Source organism: Lonchura striata, chromosome 2 (genome assembly GCF_050655825.1).
Source record: "Lonchura striata isolate lonStrDom1 chromosome 2, ASM5065582v1, whole genome shotgun sequence".
Taxonomy (NCBI): domain Eukaryota; kingdom Metazoa; phylum Chordata; class Aves; order Passeriformes; family Estrildidae; genus Lonchura; species Lonchura striata.
Window position 1 is genome coordinate 35,955,171 of NC_140704.1, and position 15,655 is coordinate 35,970,825.

The 15,655-nt window shown below is 37.2% G+C and overlaps 1 protein-coding gene across 14 annotated transcripts in view; it reads right to left on the reverse strand.

Annotated features, from left to right (window-relative positions):
• The window catches only part of TBC1D5 (TBC1 domain family member 5), a 315,956-nt gene that overhangs the window by 13,399 nt on the left and 286,902 nt on the right, over positions 1-15,655 (reverse strand). For 10 of the 14 annotated variants that reach the window (XM_077787232.2, XM_021538134.4, XM_085568725.1 and 7 more), the window contains 2 exons: positions 14,976-15,008; positions 11,122-11,221 (listed from right to left, as the gene is read on the reverse strand). In XM_077787232.2, coding sequence (XP_077643358.1) covers positions 11,122-11,221; positions 14,976-15,008 — 133 coding nt within the window. The remainder of the gene's footprint in view (positions 1-11,121; positions 11,222-14,975; positions 15,009-15,655) is intronic. The other 4 variants (XM_085568765.1, XM_085568770.1, XM_085568705.1 and 1 more) reach the window with 1 other exon arrangement.

The following is a 15,655-nucleotide window of genomic DNA, read 5'->3' on the forward strand; positions in this document are numbered from 1 at the left end:
AAGACTAATTGAGAAAATATAAAAATCAGGAAAACAAGAGCAAGAAAACAAAAGCTGAAAGGTAGTCCACATGATGTGGAAATACTCTACTATTATTACTGACCTTTAGAGATGTTTTGTGAATCAATATTTAAAAAAATAAGGAAAATAATTTATCATCACTGTAAAACCCAGCTGAAACCATGTTTGATGAGTCAGTGCATTGAGAAATTTCTAAAAACTTATGAACGGAATATGATAGTCACTCAGCAGTAAAAATTAATAGAAATGTTTGTATCATCACATATTTACTTTAGCAAGATTAATGCCAGATTTTAATATTAGTTTCAGAGGAAAAAAGATCAGGAGCAAAGGTAGGAAAAACCGCCAGTAAGTAGCAACTGAGGCACAAAGGCATAAATTGGGATGTCCTTCTCTAGTGCAATGAAACAGAAGGAAGGTAGAATTCCTTGTGGAATTGGCAATGAATCCTTTTCTTAAATATGCCCTTGAACTGCATATGGCTTCTAATCTGCTGCCCTCATCTCTTTTGAACACAAAGCTTTTTAACTTTCAAATAAATGGAACCCGAATTTATTAGTGCTCATTCTTCTTCCCTGGCTGGTGACTATGGAGGAATTAAAAAAAAAAATCCTTAGATGAGTAAAGCATGAGATGTGGGATTTTGCATGTGATTTTGCATGAGTGCCTCCTTGATCACATCCTTCTGCTGGGACACCTTTGAAATCCGCATGGACTGGAAAGAGGTGGGAAGAAGAGGAGGGATGGCAAGAGGAGCTATGGTATGTTCTCTGCAACTACTCTCCTGTGAACAGCTGTGCCAGGGCACAGCATCCTCACTGGGGACTCTCATCCAAGGTCCTTCCACTGCTGGGGGGACCTCAGAGGGCAGTCAGTTGCTGAGATGAAGAGGGAAAATAAGTTCCCAAGTGCAGACAAAGCTTATTTTACCTTTCTGTACCTCAAAAGGTACCCTTGCAACTGGAAATACTTTAAAAGATACTATTTCAAGAGTGCTATACTGATATATATATATATTGATATAATATTACTCAGCTGAAGGACTTTTACTTTAAGCTGAGATGTATAATTTATTCTTCCTTCATAGGAGATGTTATTGTACTTTGAGAGAAGTGCTTCATGTATATGAATGAACTGGTCACATATTGATTTTTTCCTTATCTACTGCTCTATATCAGTACCTCACAGCTGGCTTTTTTTTATTTTTTTTTAATAAAAAAGTAATTATCTTTAAAAAACCCTGCAGATGTCAATTTGGAAGTGAAAACACCTTCCTACCTTTAAAAAAACTTAATTGAGACAATGAATCAGACAAACAGATTATGTGATTTCTATATTATTCAAAACTGAGTCCAGTTTGATTCTGTGCTATAAATATCCATCTGTTGGGATAGCAGTTGCTATTCAAAAGTTATCAAAATCCTATTGTACAGAGAAAACAAAGGTTAAGGTCAAATACTCCTGACTGCCTTGATTGTTTTTTTTTTTTCCTTTCTTTCAAGATTTTATTTAGGTGATGCTAATTTTTTTCTGCAGAAAAATAAAATATTTCTTTATTCAATGAAGTTCTTAGTAGAGGAAAATAAAAAATGAATTTTGCAACTTCTCACCTGGTGGTTAGAGCACTGCTGTGAGATGTACGAGATACCAGACTGCCATTACAAGACTCTGGATTTGTTTCAGAATAGTGCTAACAAATGTCTGACTATCACAAAATGAACTGTCATACCCTGAGTGTGAGCCTGACTAAGCCTTAGAAATACTAGAGCTGTTAAACCAGTTGTTCTCTTCAGAAGTCAGCAACATTATCCACTTTGATGGATGCCCTCAAACCAGATTCACATCTCAAAGGATGCCTTTTATATAATGGATTAGAATAAATGTTGGGTATTTATTCTTAAATGAACAGATATATTTAAGTTCGATAGATACCAGACCAGTAAATCAATAATTACTTCCTGAGTTAGACTGTGATCAGCTGCCTTGATATACTTTACATGCAACTACAACTATGGAGCAGAACATGCAACTGATTCCATTTATGTTATTTTAAAAAAAATATGGAAAAACACCGTGGCAGGTAGTGAGTTTGTTAGCAACAGTTGAAACAGCTAAAAATTAAGATGAAATATATATTTTATTTCTTGCTCTTACAGTTATGGTAAATTGTGAATCACTTTGCATGCACACTCACTGTAGAAGTAATTTTTTTAAAAAATCAGGATTTCTATTTCCTTTCCCTAATTTAATTGCTAAATTTTAAACTGAAGACATGCTATCTATAGCAATGAAAAAAATTCACAGCAGCTTCTAGCAGGAAAATCAGAGAAAACTTATGCTCTCTGATGATTGAAATGCTCTATATTCCATGATGGTGTGAGCAGTCACTACTGAGTTCCCAGGCCAGGGAAAAAGGCTATTCAAAACATTCCTCTCTCAATATGGAAAAGCTGTTAGGCTTGGCATAATTATTTTAGAGGCTTATTAAATAAAGTAACTTTCACTGAAATTTTTGCTTGTATTCAATACAGATTTTGCAAGAAACCCAACCACCCAACCAGAGCTGAATTAAATGAATGGGAAAACTTGAATGCTGTAGACAAGGTCCCCTCAGGCATCTCTTCATGCCCATCCATCCAGAAGACAAATCTGCACCTCTTCCCTTCCACTGAGGAGGTGGGAGACAAACACCCTGCCAGATGAAGGCACAAAGCACACTTGACATAAAATCAGATGGATGCGGAGAAAACCAAACTTCTCTGAGGTTCTTTGTTTTTTCACACTGCTGCTTTTGCAGTGCATCTCCCTCCTAATGATTTCTATTTTAAGCTGGTCTCCGTGGGGCCTTTCCAGGAAGATGAATCCTGCTGAGAGGAGCTAACTCGAAATAGCTGCAAGCTGTATTACGAAAGCTGCTTTCTACTACTAGCTCCTGATCAATGACTTGTGAACAAGCAACAGTGCCAGTCATGTTAAATTGACTTTTTTCACCCTTCTTTTCACTACTGAGAAGAGAGCTCAAACTCAGAATGCAGAAGTACCTTCTCAGTTCCATCGTAGGCAGGATCAAGGAGAGAACTGAGGGTATTTCTACACTCTTTATTTTTCCAAAACAGGAAAGCCAAAAAATCCCAATGTTCCCACATACGTTAGGGCACAGCCAACTCTCTGGACTGTTCCAGTACTGTTGTCTGATCGTCTTTATGAAATCCCAGGGTTACAGAAAATATTTCCAACATTCCCTGCACAATATCTTAGTGACAGCAAGACTGCCTCTTCAAGAACATTAAGGGGCTAAAAGGACAGACTGGGACTTTAGCTTCTGGTAATCAACCTTTCTCTCTTTTCACAACAAATACTGCTTTCTTACCTGAACTTGGTCAGATGAGCACAAAAATGAACTCTAGACCTTAACACCACATTGTGGCTTTTCTAGAAAGACTATGCTGTATGACATAGTGATATTGCTGTTTAATAATACAACTCAGGATGCTTCCAACTACTGCATTTTCCTTCCAGCATTAAAAATACAACTGAGAGGAGTTAAATTCCCTTCTAAAACAATAGTGTTTATGATCTAAATGTTGATGAAGGCAACACTGCTAAGCAGCCTTTCATTTACTTATCTCACTGTGAATGCCAACACTTCTAGTAACAATTACACATTATATTAAAAGCACCACTTAGCAAGATTTGAGTCTTAAAGAACTTAAAAATTCTAAAAATCTGAAATTATCTGTGAAACACTACATTCTTCAAAACATTTATTTGAATAGAAATGATTTATACAGTGTTGAATATAAGTGATGTATTTATACTTCTGACTCATGTGTTGTGCAGAGCACCACCACTTCATCAATATTTGAAGTGTGGTAATGCTTGTGACATCAGAGAAATAGTAGTAAAAAGTTACCAATCATCAACTCATAGCAAGGCACAGAATTGCAGATGTACAAAGAAGGAGATTGGAAAGGGTCATGAAGTCATTTTGTCCACCTCTTGCTCAAAGAAACAATCAATTCTTAGCTGTGAACTCTAATTTATACAGAGTAAGCAGATTATGCTTAACATATACCTTACATCTGTATATTTATTGAAATAATGGGGAAACTAACAATTTAGTCCTACAACAATTTAGCTTCTGCTAAGGTTTTACTTCCTTAAAGCTGGAACTGGAAGAGAAACCACTGCTTAAGAGATGTTGGAAAGGAAAGGGTGGGTTGTCAGCGCACTTCAGGGTAAAAGAGATGCTCACTGAGCAGCAGGGAGGAAGCAACGGGAATTCACTGAAAGTTGCAAGGAAAGCTGTTAATCAGGTAATGAGGGGCTATGTAAGCTTCATTATTTTAATTTCCTTTTCAGTCAGACTACTGGGATGAAAGCATCTGTAGGTGCCTACCACAGCTGGACTTTCAAGACTGGCATAGTTGTTATAGAAAGAAAGAAGGCTCACTCTGAGTTGAACCAGTTGTTTCTGGCCATAAGACCTTAAGAGACAAAAAGGCAGTTACAATTCATGGAATATGAAGAATTACACTTTTATTCTTTATATATATTTATTCTTTATTTATATTTATATTTATTCTTTATATATATATATAAAATTCCTACATTTGATTTAATAAATTTGCTAATGTTCTTTCTTTATATGCTCTTTTTGTAGGTTATTTTATATCATTATTCCTAACCAAATACAGCAATCCCTTAGACTCATGGGCCTGTGTTTGATGTGGCCTTTTATACTGATAGCATTTCTAATCACACTGGATTTACAACCATGGATTATTTTATTTATGTCCCAAGCATAAGAGAACTCATTTAATGCATTTACTTCCTCAACAAATGCTGAAGTATTTCATTTCAGCACAGGGCAGCAAAATAATTTCCATTTCATTTTATCCTTATAAAAATGTCATAACCTTTCATCTCATCACATGACACATAAAACAAGAATTCAGTACTATCTTGCATACATTTAACACGCACTGTGTCCAGATCTATATTGGGCAGTATGTCAGTCTCTAAATACTGAGCATTAAATAAACTTCCTCCTCTTCCTTCCCCATTGCAAATGATCCTTAAAATAAAATGCATCCTTATAACAATTGCACTGACTGACAAAAGAGGAAGGAATTAAATCAGTCTAATTAAACCTTCAAAAGTGCTATTTTACACAACTAAAATTATACTAGCAACTATATCCTGTAATTTTTTATTTCTTTATTTTAGTATTTTTTTTCTTCCTTGCTCTTGGTGCTTGCAATAATCACAGTTAACAGGTGGCTTTTTGAACTGTTTTTAATAAATCTTCCAAATAATATTTGTCTAGGAGATGTCACGAAGTGCTAGTGAATATACAAGTGCCAGCACTGCTTGATGTTTGTGGCAGGGCTGTATTGTGATCCCATCCAAAGAATTCTCAAAAGATTGTTTTTCATTTTTCTTGTTACCATGATGGCATAATTTCTGGGCATTTTGTAAATACATGCAGTTTTTTACAGGCTACCTATGGAAGCTGAGAGCTGACATGCCATTCCAAAGGTAGGATGCTGGTGGTGTTTAGAAGGATGGGAGATGAAAACTTCACTTTTCCACATCCCTTCTATAATCCACAATGGAGGGGCAGAGATGTACTGGAATACTGATGAAGGACATAGCAACATATTACAGATAGCAAGAGTGAAATTGTAAAATTCACCACAAGCAAAAGCCAACAGCCCTGTAGGGTAGCTCAGAGAAGGATTTATTTGCTTTGGCTTAGTGAAGCCATGATGCTTAAGTATAAACTTACTAGATGTGGGTCAGACCTAAGAGGTTTTTGTGATGTTGCCTCCAAGACAAGAAGTGATTTAAAGACCCGGATATTGAGCAACATATTTCTCAGACCCACCTGAATCTCCCTCTGGCAACTGGTTCAAGTTAAGCAGTAACAGTATGAAGGTGAAAGTAATAAAACCAGGCAGACTTATGTTTCCTCTGTATAATTGGGTACTTTTGCACATCTTTCTAGGGTGTTGTACAGAACCCTGTCAGCTAACTCTGCAAAAGTGGTATGAGTCCTCAGGGCTTTATAGATGGGGCTCTTTGCAGCAAGAAAGCAGCTAAATTGCTTCTGAATCTCACCTAGCTGGGGAAGCAACCTTCTGCATTTACATAGTGCTGCCCTTAAGCAAAAGCAAGTGGGGAATGACCTTAGTTTCTCTATTTTTATAACCTGATAAATTGCCCATCAAAAAAAAAGTTTATATATAAAGAACTCCATATCCAAGTTAATACAGAACCAATGTTCCTTTAAATTGCTTCTCATGAGAAGGACTTCCTCTGCTATGTGTGTAATCATTTGGTAAACTTTCCCACACTTGGAGGTCTGAAACCTTGTCAGAAACAAATGGTAGGTTCTTTTGTCTGAGATAGTGGGGATAGATTGGCTCTTGTCCCATATACAGAAACAACACTTGGAAATTTTCTTTCTGGAACAAAACTCCACAATCTCTCATATTGGAACTGGCCTATGGAGGGGGAAGGCTGATACTTCTCCAAGGCTTTAATTCACTTTTTGTTAAGAAGCTGCACTTTAATTGTGGGTCAGTGCGGACATGGTCCTAACCCTGAAGATACTAGAATAGCAGATGGTGTCATGACAGTGTCATTAGCTGGTGTCACCTGAACTGCCATTTAACAGGCTTGATGTAAAAAAGCTTTGCTCTTTGAAACACTCCAGATCGACTCCATGTTGAACACCTCAAACTCAGTCCCATGTCCAATGTGAAGGACAAGAGAGGAATCTTCCAACAGACACTATCAAGCTCTCTGAGTGCTGTTTGTGTGTATGTCTCTTATGTTTTTCATGTTCTACTCTAAGACATCAGACAGATGCTACATTTACCAGTTACCAGGAAAAATCTTTTTTCTGAATGCACTTGCTAGCTTGATGCTTTTATTTTCACATAATGCAAGAAAGGAGGAAACAATCAAAATTCTTCAAAGAAGAAGTAACATTATGACAATAATATTATAATACTTAAACGGTGTATTACAGCTTTCTAAATCATTGAGCCTTGAGGAATTTATGGGCACTAACAGTAGAGTATCTCCCAGATAGAAAGATTTTTTCCCAGAAAGAAAGATGCTTAAGAATATTACCATATTTCTGAAACCACCAGTGACAATATTATTTCCTGAAAAAGGCTGGTGCTTGTGAGAAAATAACATCAAGAAAATACATCTGTGACGACGCTGGAGCAGTGATAGCTATGACAACTATACTTTTTCACTATTAGCTGAGTAATATTCTGCATTTATTTTGTGAACAGAGCCACATGACAGGTTTACAAGTTTGCATGTATCTTCATTTTAGTAATGGAAAAAAAAAATGAATACAGGATTTTGTTTTTGAAAGCTTGTGAAAACAGGTGGGAGCAATAGCAAAATCTACTTCCCCATATTGCCATTTTACATACCTAATTTTGACATTTGTCCTTGGAGGTGTTAAAAGGAATTTTCCCTGAGCAGTACTCCAGTGGTTACGGGAGAGAGGGAAGAAAAGTAAAGCTCTTTCTAATGCACAGCCCCATGATGGAGAACAAGATCACAAAATTACTTTCCTCCATTTTAATAATGATACCCCTATTTCTAATTTCTACCCATAGCACTAAATAGCAATATTTCAGGACCATCATTCATTACCATGGTAACATGCCCTGATATTACAAGCAGTTAATTATGTTGCTTCCATGTTGTAGATTGTGCGGTTTATTTACAGAAAGAGATAAACATTTAATGAAAGCATCTCTGAACATATGAACAAAATAAAAACTGCCATTCTATCCCTCATATTCAAAACAGCAAACATAATTTCATGGTTATTTTGATAATTTCTCAGCTACAACACATCAACTCTGTAATGAAGTAACTGCATCTGACTGTCATCTGAACTCCCCTTGTAAGGGAAAGAACCTGAGAAAAGACAGCCAAAAAATCCTCAACTGTCTCATAAATCATGAGAAGAATATTCTGTAACTGTTTGATACTGTGATAATTTTGTGGCAAATCATCACTGGATATGCATTTTTATAAGCCTGAATTAATACTGTTTTTTTATAATGTGACCTGCAAATGCAATGCATCCTGCAAGAAAAAGAATATTGATTGAGTAATAATGTTTGAAAAGACAGGTTTACAACATCAATCTAATAAAAAAGGGAGGTTTTTAAGAATAAGCACTTAAATGTTATCAAATTTAAAAGGCAGGCCTGACTGCTTGACTGACATATTCATAATTCACAGAAATGTTGTCTAACTCTTTGCTGAAAGAATTCTGTAAGACTCTCCAACTTTTATATATATGGATGTTTTTATCAACAATTTAGACAACCATTAAATATATGATGGTTATGTCTGCAGTTAGAATGGCAAAAGAAAAATGAGTACATCACAGAGTTACCTGAATTATTCAGCTAAAATGCCAAACGGCAAGAAGTGAATTTTAATATTGTCAAATACAAGGAACACATGTGGAAATAAACATTTCCTGATTTTACCCACAGGATAAATGCCTCTGTTTAGAAAGTTATGAGTCATCAAATTTTAAAGGTCATAACATATTATCACCTCAAACCATCACTGTATCAAAGATCACTAATGTGATGCTGCATTACAAATGTTTAAAAAGAGGAGTGCCACATTAGAGTAGAGAGATGACCTTCCCTGTGCTAAGTAACCACTTTCCTGGGCTCAGTGCTGGTACAGCATATCCTGATACAATTATCCACTTGAAAAAACACATGAAAATCCTGAAGAATTCAAAGGAAGACCACAAAACTGATCTGGTCTAAAAAGTAAGTCACATAAAATAAAATGTAGTGTTCTACTTAGCAAAGATTGAGAGATTACTTTATTACTGAGAGATTATCACTTAATATAGGTAAGTTAAATGAGGATTTTCAACTTTGTTATTAAAAATGCCACATGAGCCAATAGCTGGGTGATGAAGTCAAAAAAATTCAGCCCCAGAAGAAGTAATATCCTTGAAGTTAAGTGTTCTGACAGCTTACAAGAGGAGTGATATAACTCATCTGCTCTGCAGTTTCTGAAACAAAGCCATTTTCATGCATAAACAGATACCTGGGGGAGAATCAGATGTAGCACCCCCTGCTAACTTTTCCCTTTAGAAATAACCAGATAAGTTATTGTGTTTTATTTTGCTGTCCTTCTCTGAAGCCCTGAGCAGTGTATGGTCTCTGGAGCTAATCCTTAGGGGGTCTCATGTGATACACCAGAGAATCCAATTTTTTGCACAGCCTGCTGATATTTTGCACAGCAGCAAGAATTCTGGCGGGTTTTTTTTCCTGCCTTTGTGTGAATTATCTGCTGGCTGATTTGGGCATACCTAAACTCATCAATTTGCTCTAAGTGTAGAGGCTGTGAAAGCTGGTGGTGTCTTTATCTCTCTTGTGCTGTTTATCACTTATAACTGTTAATCTCTATAGGATATAAACACACCAGTTTAGACAAATTTACAAAGTTAATAGTCCATGATGTTGACAAGACATGCAGGAATATTGTGAAGAAGTACAGGGAGTAGACATGGAAGAGACTAGGCTGGCAGGCTCTGAGAGTGTTGCAGGGGTGTCACAATACACCCAGCACATCCCACAGTCAAAGCACTATAAGGGATGGTTTTCCTTGTCCTGTGAGGGTAACAAACCACTCCACAGTGCTCCTGAGAGACTACTGGCCCTAAATGCTCTTGTTTCTAATATATTTGGGAAAAAGAATTTAACACCTGGATACAATCACAGATCATATGCTTTCAGTTCATGAATCCAGTGTTGAAAGGCAGACTGCTTCAAGGAGCTTTGTCTGGGTTTATTCTGATCTCTGGTGCAGCTGTAGCTGGTGAAATGTTTACGCTTGGAACTGATACCCTTGCTAAACACTCCTCGTCTTCTTTCCCAGAGGAAAGAAACTTCAGTTTTTCTTCTTGACACAGCAATCTTTTCCCCATCATTTCAGTAGCTAATAATTTATCCCTTTGCTTGCTTCTAATCTCATCATTAGTCATGTGCCTTCACAAAAGCAATACAATACATCAGACTAAAGCTGTTGGGGTTAGAGGTTTAGGCTTAGCTTTTCAAGACTGTAATTCCCAACTTTCAAGCAACACAATATTTATAACTTTTCCTAGGTTTGTAACAGTGGCTAGTAAAACAGCCACATGAAAGAAAATACAATTACAATATGGTTTGCACATCTGAACCTTCTGTCTTGACAAACTTAGATATCACATGCTTAGTTCTACCCACTTTAATTTGTTTTGCTCAGAAATTGCAGACCATAAATAAATCTTAAAATTATTGCAGTTTTGCCCTGATTTCTCAACAATGGTGCTTTTTTCACATAACTAAATATACTAACATTTAGAGTTTAGCTCAAAACAGTTTAAAACCACCTATTTTATCAAAACATGGTTAAAAATATTTATGCTTGATCCGAGTGAAGTTTTTTGTTTACTTTCTCTTGTAAGATTTATCTTGGCAATATGTAGGCAGAGTTTTAGACTGGTGTATTTGCTGACTCTGTTCCAAATGTATTGACTTTTATCTTTCTATATTTCTTCTGTTCTGAGACAAATATCAAACTATCCAGCCTACAGTAACGTTTTAACATATCAAAGGTAATAATAGATTATAAAAATGTTACATTTAATGAAAGTATATGAATCTTATACAACTATTGCTGCACGCATCAAGAATCACCGTGGGACTGTTAAACTGCAAATGGACTTCAAATGTGTAAGTTCTCATGGTTTGAGCTCCAACAAGTTTCTTACAATACAAGAAATCAAAGGCATCTGTGCTGAAGTGCCTCTGCTTAATAGTATCATCAGTGGCTATCCTACTCCCAAGTTTAAAAGTGTTGCAGTATAAAGATACAGAGGCTGGCAGCATCTGAAAGAACTACTTAGTACATCAATTCAATCTTCATCATGGCTTATAAAATAATATGCACTGTACTACATAAATATTGTTTTAGTTCTAATACAAACAATGAAAGAGCCTTTGCAAAGATTTACAGGTTAATTCAAGGTACTGCACTTACCAAGATGTGTGTTCATCATCTTTGCACAATATTTGCACATGGCTTCCAAATCATTTAGCTGTCCTTGTAGGAATGAAATCTGGGCCTCTAATTCCTCCTCCTACAGTGAAGAGATTATTAGCATTAAACCCCCCAAAAATTTCTATAATGCAGAGTAAAAGTAATAGGTTAATCCTTGACATGCTTAGACCTCTTTTAACTTTTTCTACTCCTTTGTTCTTGGAAAGTTTTGTCATTTCATGGAAATAGGGTTTGGTTTTAATATCTCAGTGTTTATTAGTACTACTCTTTTTCCTTCTAAGGAGTTAAATAAAAAAATCTATCTACATTGACCTCAGAAAGATTAATGATCCAGGATTCTTTTATAGACCAGCTACCTGGTTTCACTTGTGCAAACACAGTACCACAGTACTGTCTACAAAAACTCACCAAATGAGAAAAATTTAAATTTCTGGCTGAATAATTTCCATAATTTCCTCAGCTATTCCTTTGAAAAAAATTTTTAATTTCAATAAACATATTTCATGAGACCTAGTATTGCATCTTAAGGATGCATTACTGCCATATATTTTGGCACACTTATTTTTGTAACACATCATCCTGTATCAGTGTTTAATCCCTACACTTCTGTGCACAGCCAGCTTCACTTTAATGCACCATCATTCATAATATTTAGGTGAAAACTATTTTTAATACACATACTATAAAGCAGTTACTCTAAATTATCAAGTTAAGGTTAAAAAATATGCATCAATTATAATTTAAGATAGGAATTTTAAAAATTTATTTGAAGGCCCAGGAGAAGCATTAGTACCTAGCCATGGATACATGCCCTGTCTAGGCAATGGGAACTACCTCAGCTAAGAATTCCTCCGAGTGTCATTGTTTGCTGGTTTATAAATCCATCCAGTCTTGACTTTGAAGACCATACTCTAGAGGAAGGTCACCACTCCTTTGGAAAAATCCTTCAAAGCTAAGTCAAAAACAGTATTAAGCAGGTTTTTGTTTAATTGAATTGAAGATATTCAGAGAAAGTCAAAGTAGCTTTTTAGCCTCCTGTTTTTCTTTGGAGCTTTGCAGTTCTATCACAGTCTTGCCTGATGAAGATCACTGAGCATTAGAGAGTGAATTATTATTCAAATGAAAAAAATTATCAAAACTGATCAGCAAGAATAATTTAAAGGTATAAGTGATCTTAATCTCCATCAGAAACCAAGGCAGAACCAAGTGAAGGAAACTTTGCACTAATATATCATAAATTCAAAAGCAATAGATGAATAAAAAGCAATGTTAACTGTATCATTATCACTTTTTGCCTACAGGCTTTTTCCTTGCATCTAACAGATATGAAATATTTTTTCCTTGCTATTTCTTCATATTACGTACTCTCACCTTTTTCTTCTTATCCTCATACTTTGACCACTTAAACCTCAAAGGGATTGATTTAATTTGCCAATTTAGAGTTGCTGAGTGACCTCATTCAGAGTCTGCAGTTATGTCACGGCCTATACAAGCATACCTGCATTGACATTTCTATTCAAGTGATGCTCCTGCAGAAGATTTTTTTCTAGTACAAACAGCTATTGACTGCAAGAGATAATCTACCATAAATTTTAAACTGCCATTGGCACTGCAAGTGAAGCTGTAAGATAGGAAAAAGTGACAATATTTGAATATTCTACTATAAAATAACACCATCAAATTCTAAAATCATTAGCCAGTAATTGAACACCAGTTTGTCTCCTAATAGGTGAATAAGAAAATTTAACTTCTTGCAATAAATATTTCCATGTCTCCTAGACTATTTTTTATTATTCAGAGGTGAGAACTGCAGTAAATTGATCTTGAAATGCTTTTGGATAAATGAATCCATTCAAACAGAGCCTGAAACTGACCTTTTCTATTATAAAACAGTACCTCTTCTCTTGGCAAGTGAGAGCAGTGCTGATTAAACTGCATCCCCTGCTCTTTCTGCTTGCTGGGATCCAGCATGGGGAGGAGCAGTGTTCAGCAGACCCAGCAGGTACAAAGCAGGGAGCTGTGGTCAGGGAGTCACAGACAGTGCATGAGGTCTCCTTTCCAAGTGGGAAATCTTGCAGAAGGCTAAATGAACTTATAGTTCCTGACTTATCTGGCAATCGTGGGAAGGACACCAAGGAATGCTGGCACTGGGCACTAGGCAAGACAGTTAACTTGGCACTTGACACACAAGAGACCCAGGGCTGTTTGCACAATTAGACAACACCCAAATGGTGATGACTTGCTACAAGGTGTAACCTCCACCTCTGCTGTCACCAGCAGTGCTGTAACAACCTCTGTGCAGAGTCTGAGAGTGACCTCCCTGATGAGGGCTTTACTCTGTTGTAGTTCCCCAGCAGCAGGTGAGGAGTTGTAAGAAGAGGAAGGCGTGTTTTACTCCACTGGAGTGACTGACAGGTGATTGACAAAATCTTTCCAGGTGTAAAACTTCATGCAACAGATAGGAAAGGTGCAATTGAGGCAAGATGCAGTGGGAAGAAGGCATGCACTGATAACGAGGGAGGGAGCTGTAAATTTGTGGCTTCTGGCAGTGGTCCAGTCAGGAGACAGTAAAATCAAGCTCCCTCAGAGGAAGAATTCAGGTTGGACACTGACTGTATCAGAGCACTACCAAGGGAAAGTGGTGAGTGGCAGTGTGTGGCTGGTGACTCTTCAAGCCTAACTTGTCAACTAGAGAGGTTTCTTGCTTGTTTGGAGCCTCCATTGTGGTGTTGCAAAAGACTGTTTGGGGTGACCTAATGTTCTGGCTTTTTCTTGCTTATTCATGCATTCACCAAAGACAGGGTGATGTGAAACCATTTTAGTTCAAAACTGACTGTAGGGCTCCTGAGCAAGGGTGAAGGGGACAGAAACACTGGTGGTGTTTCTCTTCAATCCTACGGCAAAAGGGAAGAGCTTGGAGAGCAACAGGTATACCAGGGAGCCCACATATGGTTACATACTTGCTGGCATTAGCTGGGCTTCAACTATTTTGCTTGTGGCTCCCAGTTTGATGAGGACAGACAACTTAGAGAACAGGTCTACCTGGCAAAGATGGGGAAGAAATCTTTGTGAATAGACTTGCTAATCTAGTGGGAAGGACTTTGCCACAGAACAAGGACCTAACCGAGATATACATGAGGAATCGGCACATACAGACAAGGTAGGCAGAAAGTCCACTCAGCTGAGTAACAAACTTCTTAATGAACTGAAATGGGAAAAGCACATATGGAGGTGGAAATGGTGGAAATGGAGAGCACATGTGTGGAAACAATGGCAGGAAACAAAGGACAGGCACACAATCATTGTTTGGGCACATGAACAAAACTAGGAAGGACAAAACCCCATCTGGAGCAAAAATTAATGGGGGACATTACGGGGTAACAAGAAGCAATCTTATAAGTATGCAGAGCAGCAAAAGGAGATTCAAGGAAAATGGTCTATTGCTAACTAATGGAGATAAGACAATGACACAGGGTGCAGAAAAGGCTGCAGCACTTGAATCCATTTTTGCATCTCACTTTTTAGGCCAGCTCTGTTCCCGGACGCCCACATGAACTGTTTGGAAAGGAGAGGAATGGCTATGGAGGGATGAAGGGCATAAGCTGGTTAATACCTGAAGAAGAAATGTGTGTACTCAAACATATAGGACCACATGAGATATACTTATGGATGCTGAAAAAACTGACAGGGTGATTGCAACACTACTGGCTACCACAGTGAAAAATCGCTGCTATTACAGAACATCTTTGATGACTGCAGAAAGGTTAATTTTACATACATACTAAACAAAAGTGAGGTGGGTATCTGAGAAACTATACAATGTTTGGCCTCACCTTAGTCCTTGGAAAAATCGTGGAGCATGTCCTCTTGGAATCAATTTCCAACATGTAAAGGACAAGACAATAATCAAGAAAAGTCAACAAGGATTTACCAAGAGCAAATTATGCTTGACCAACCTGGTTGCCCACTATGACAAAATGACTGGGCATGCAGATGAAGGGAGGGAAGTGAATTCAATGAAGTCTTACTCTAGTTAGGCTTTTGACACATTTCCAAAAGCGTCATCATTTATAACATGATAATGTCTGGGCTGAATGAAAGGACTGTAGTTAGGCTGGATTGCTCAGAATCTCAAACTTAAAGAACAGAGTCAATAGCTTGATGTCCAGTTGATGTTTGGAAATGACCACAATAACAAATGGACTGTTATGAAGACACTGGTTCAGTATCTTCGCCAATAGCCCAGCTAAGGAGACAGAATGTACATTCAGTAGATTTTCAGATGATACAAATCTGGGAGGTGTGCTGCTGTGCTGACTGGTGGAACTTCAATTCATGAACACCATGAGACATGGTAAGCCTAGGCAAGAGAAGCCTTTTTGAGTTTTCTGTTTTAGAAATTTTCCTATGCACAGAATTCTGCACCTGAGAAGAAAAATCCCAATTGCAGACAGGGAAGGAACTTTTTGTTTCAGATCTGCTGAAAAGGATATGGAGGTTACAGTGGCTGTTG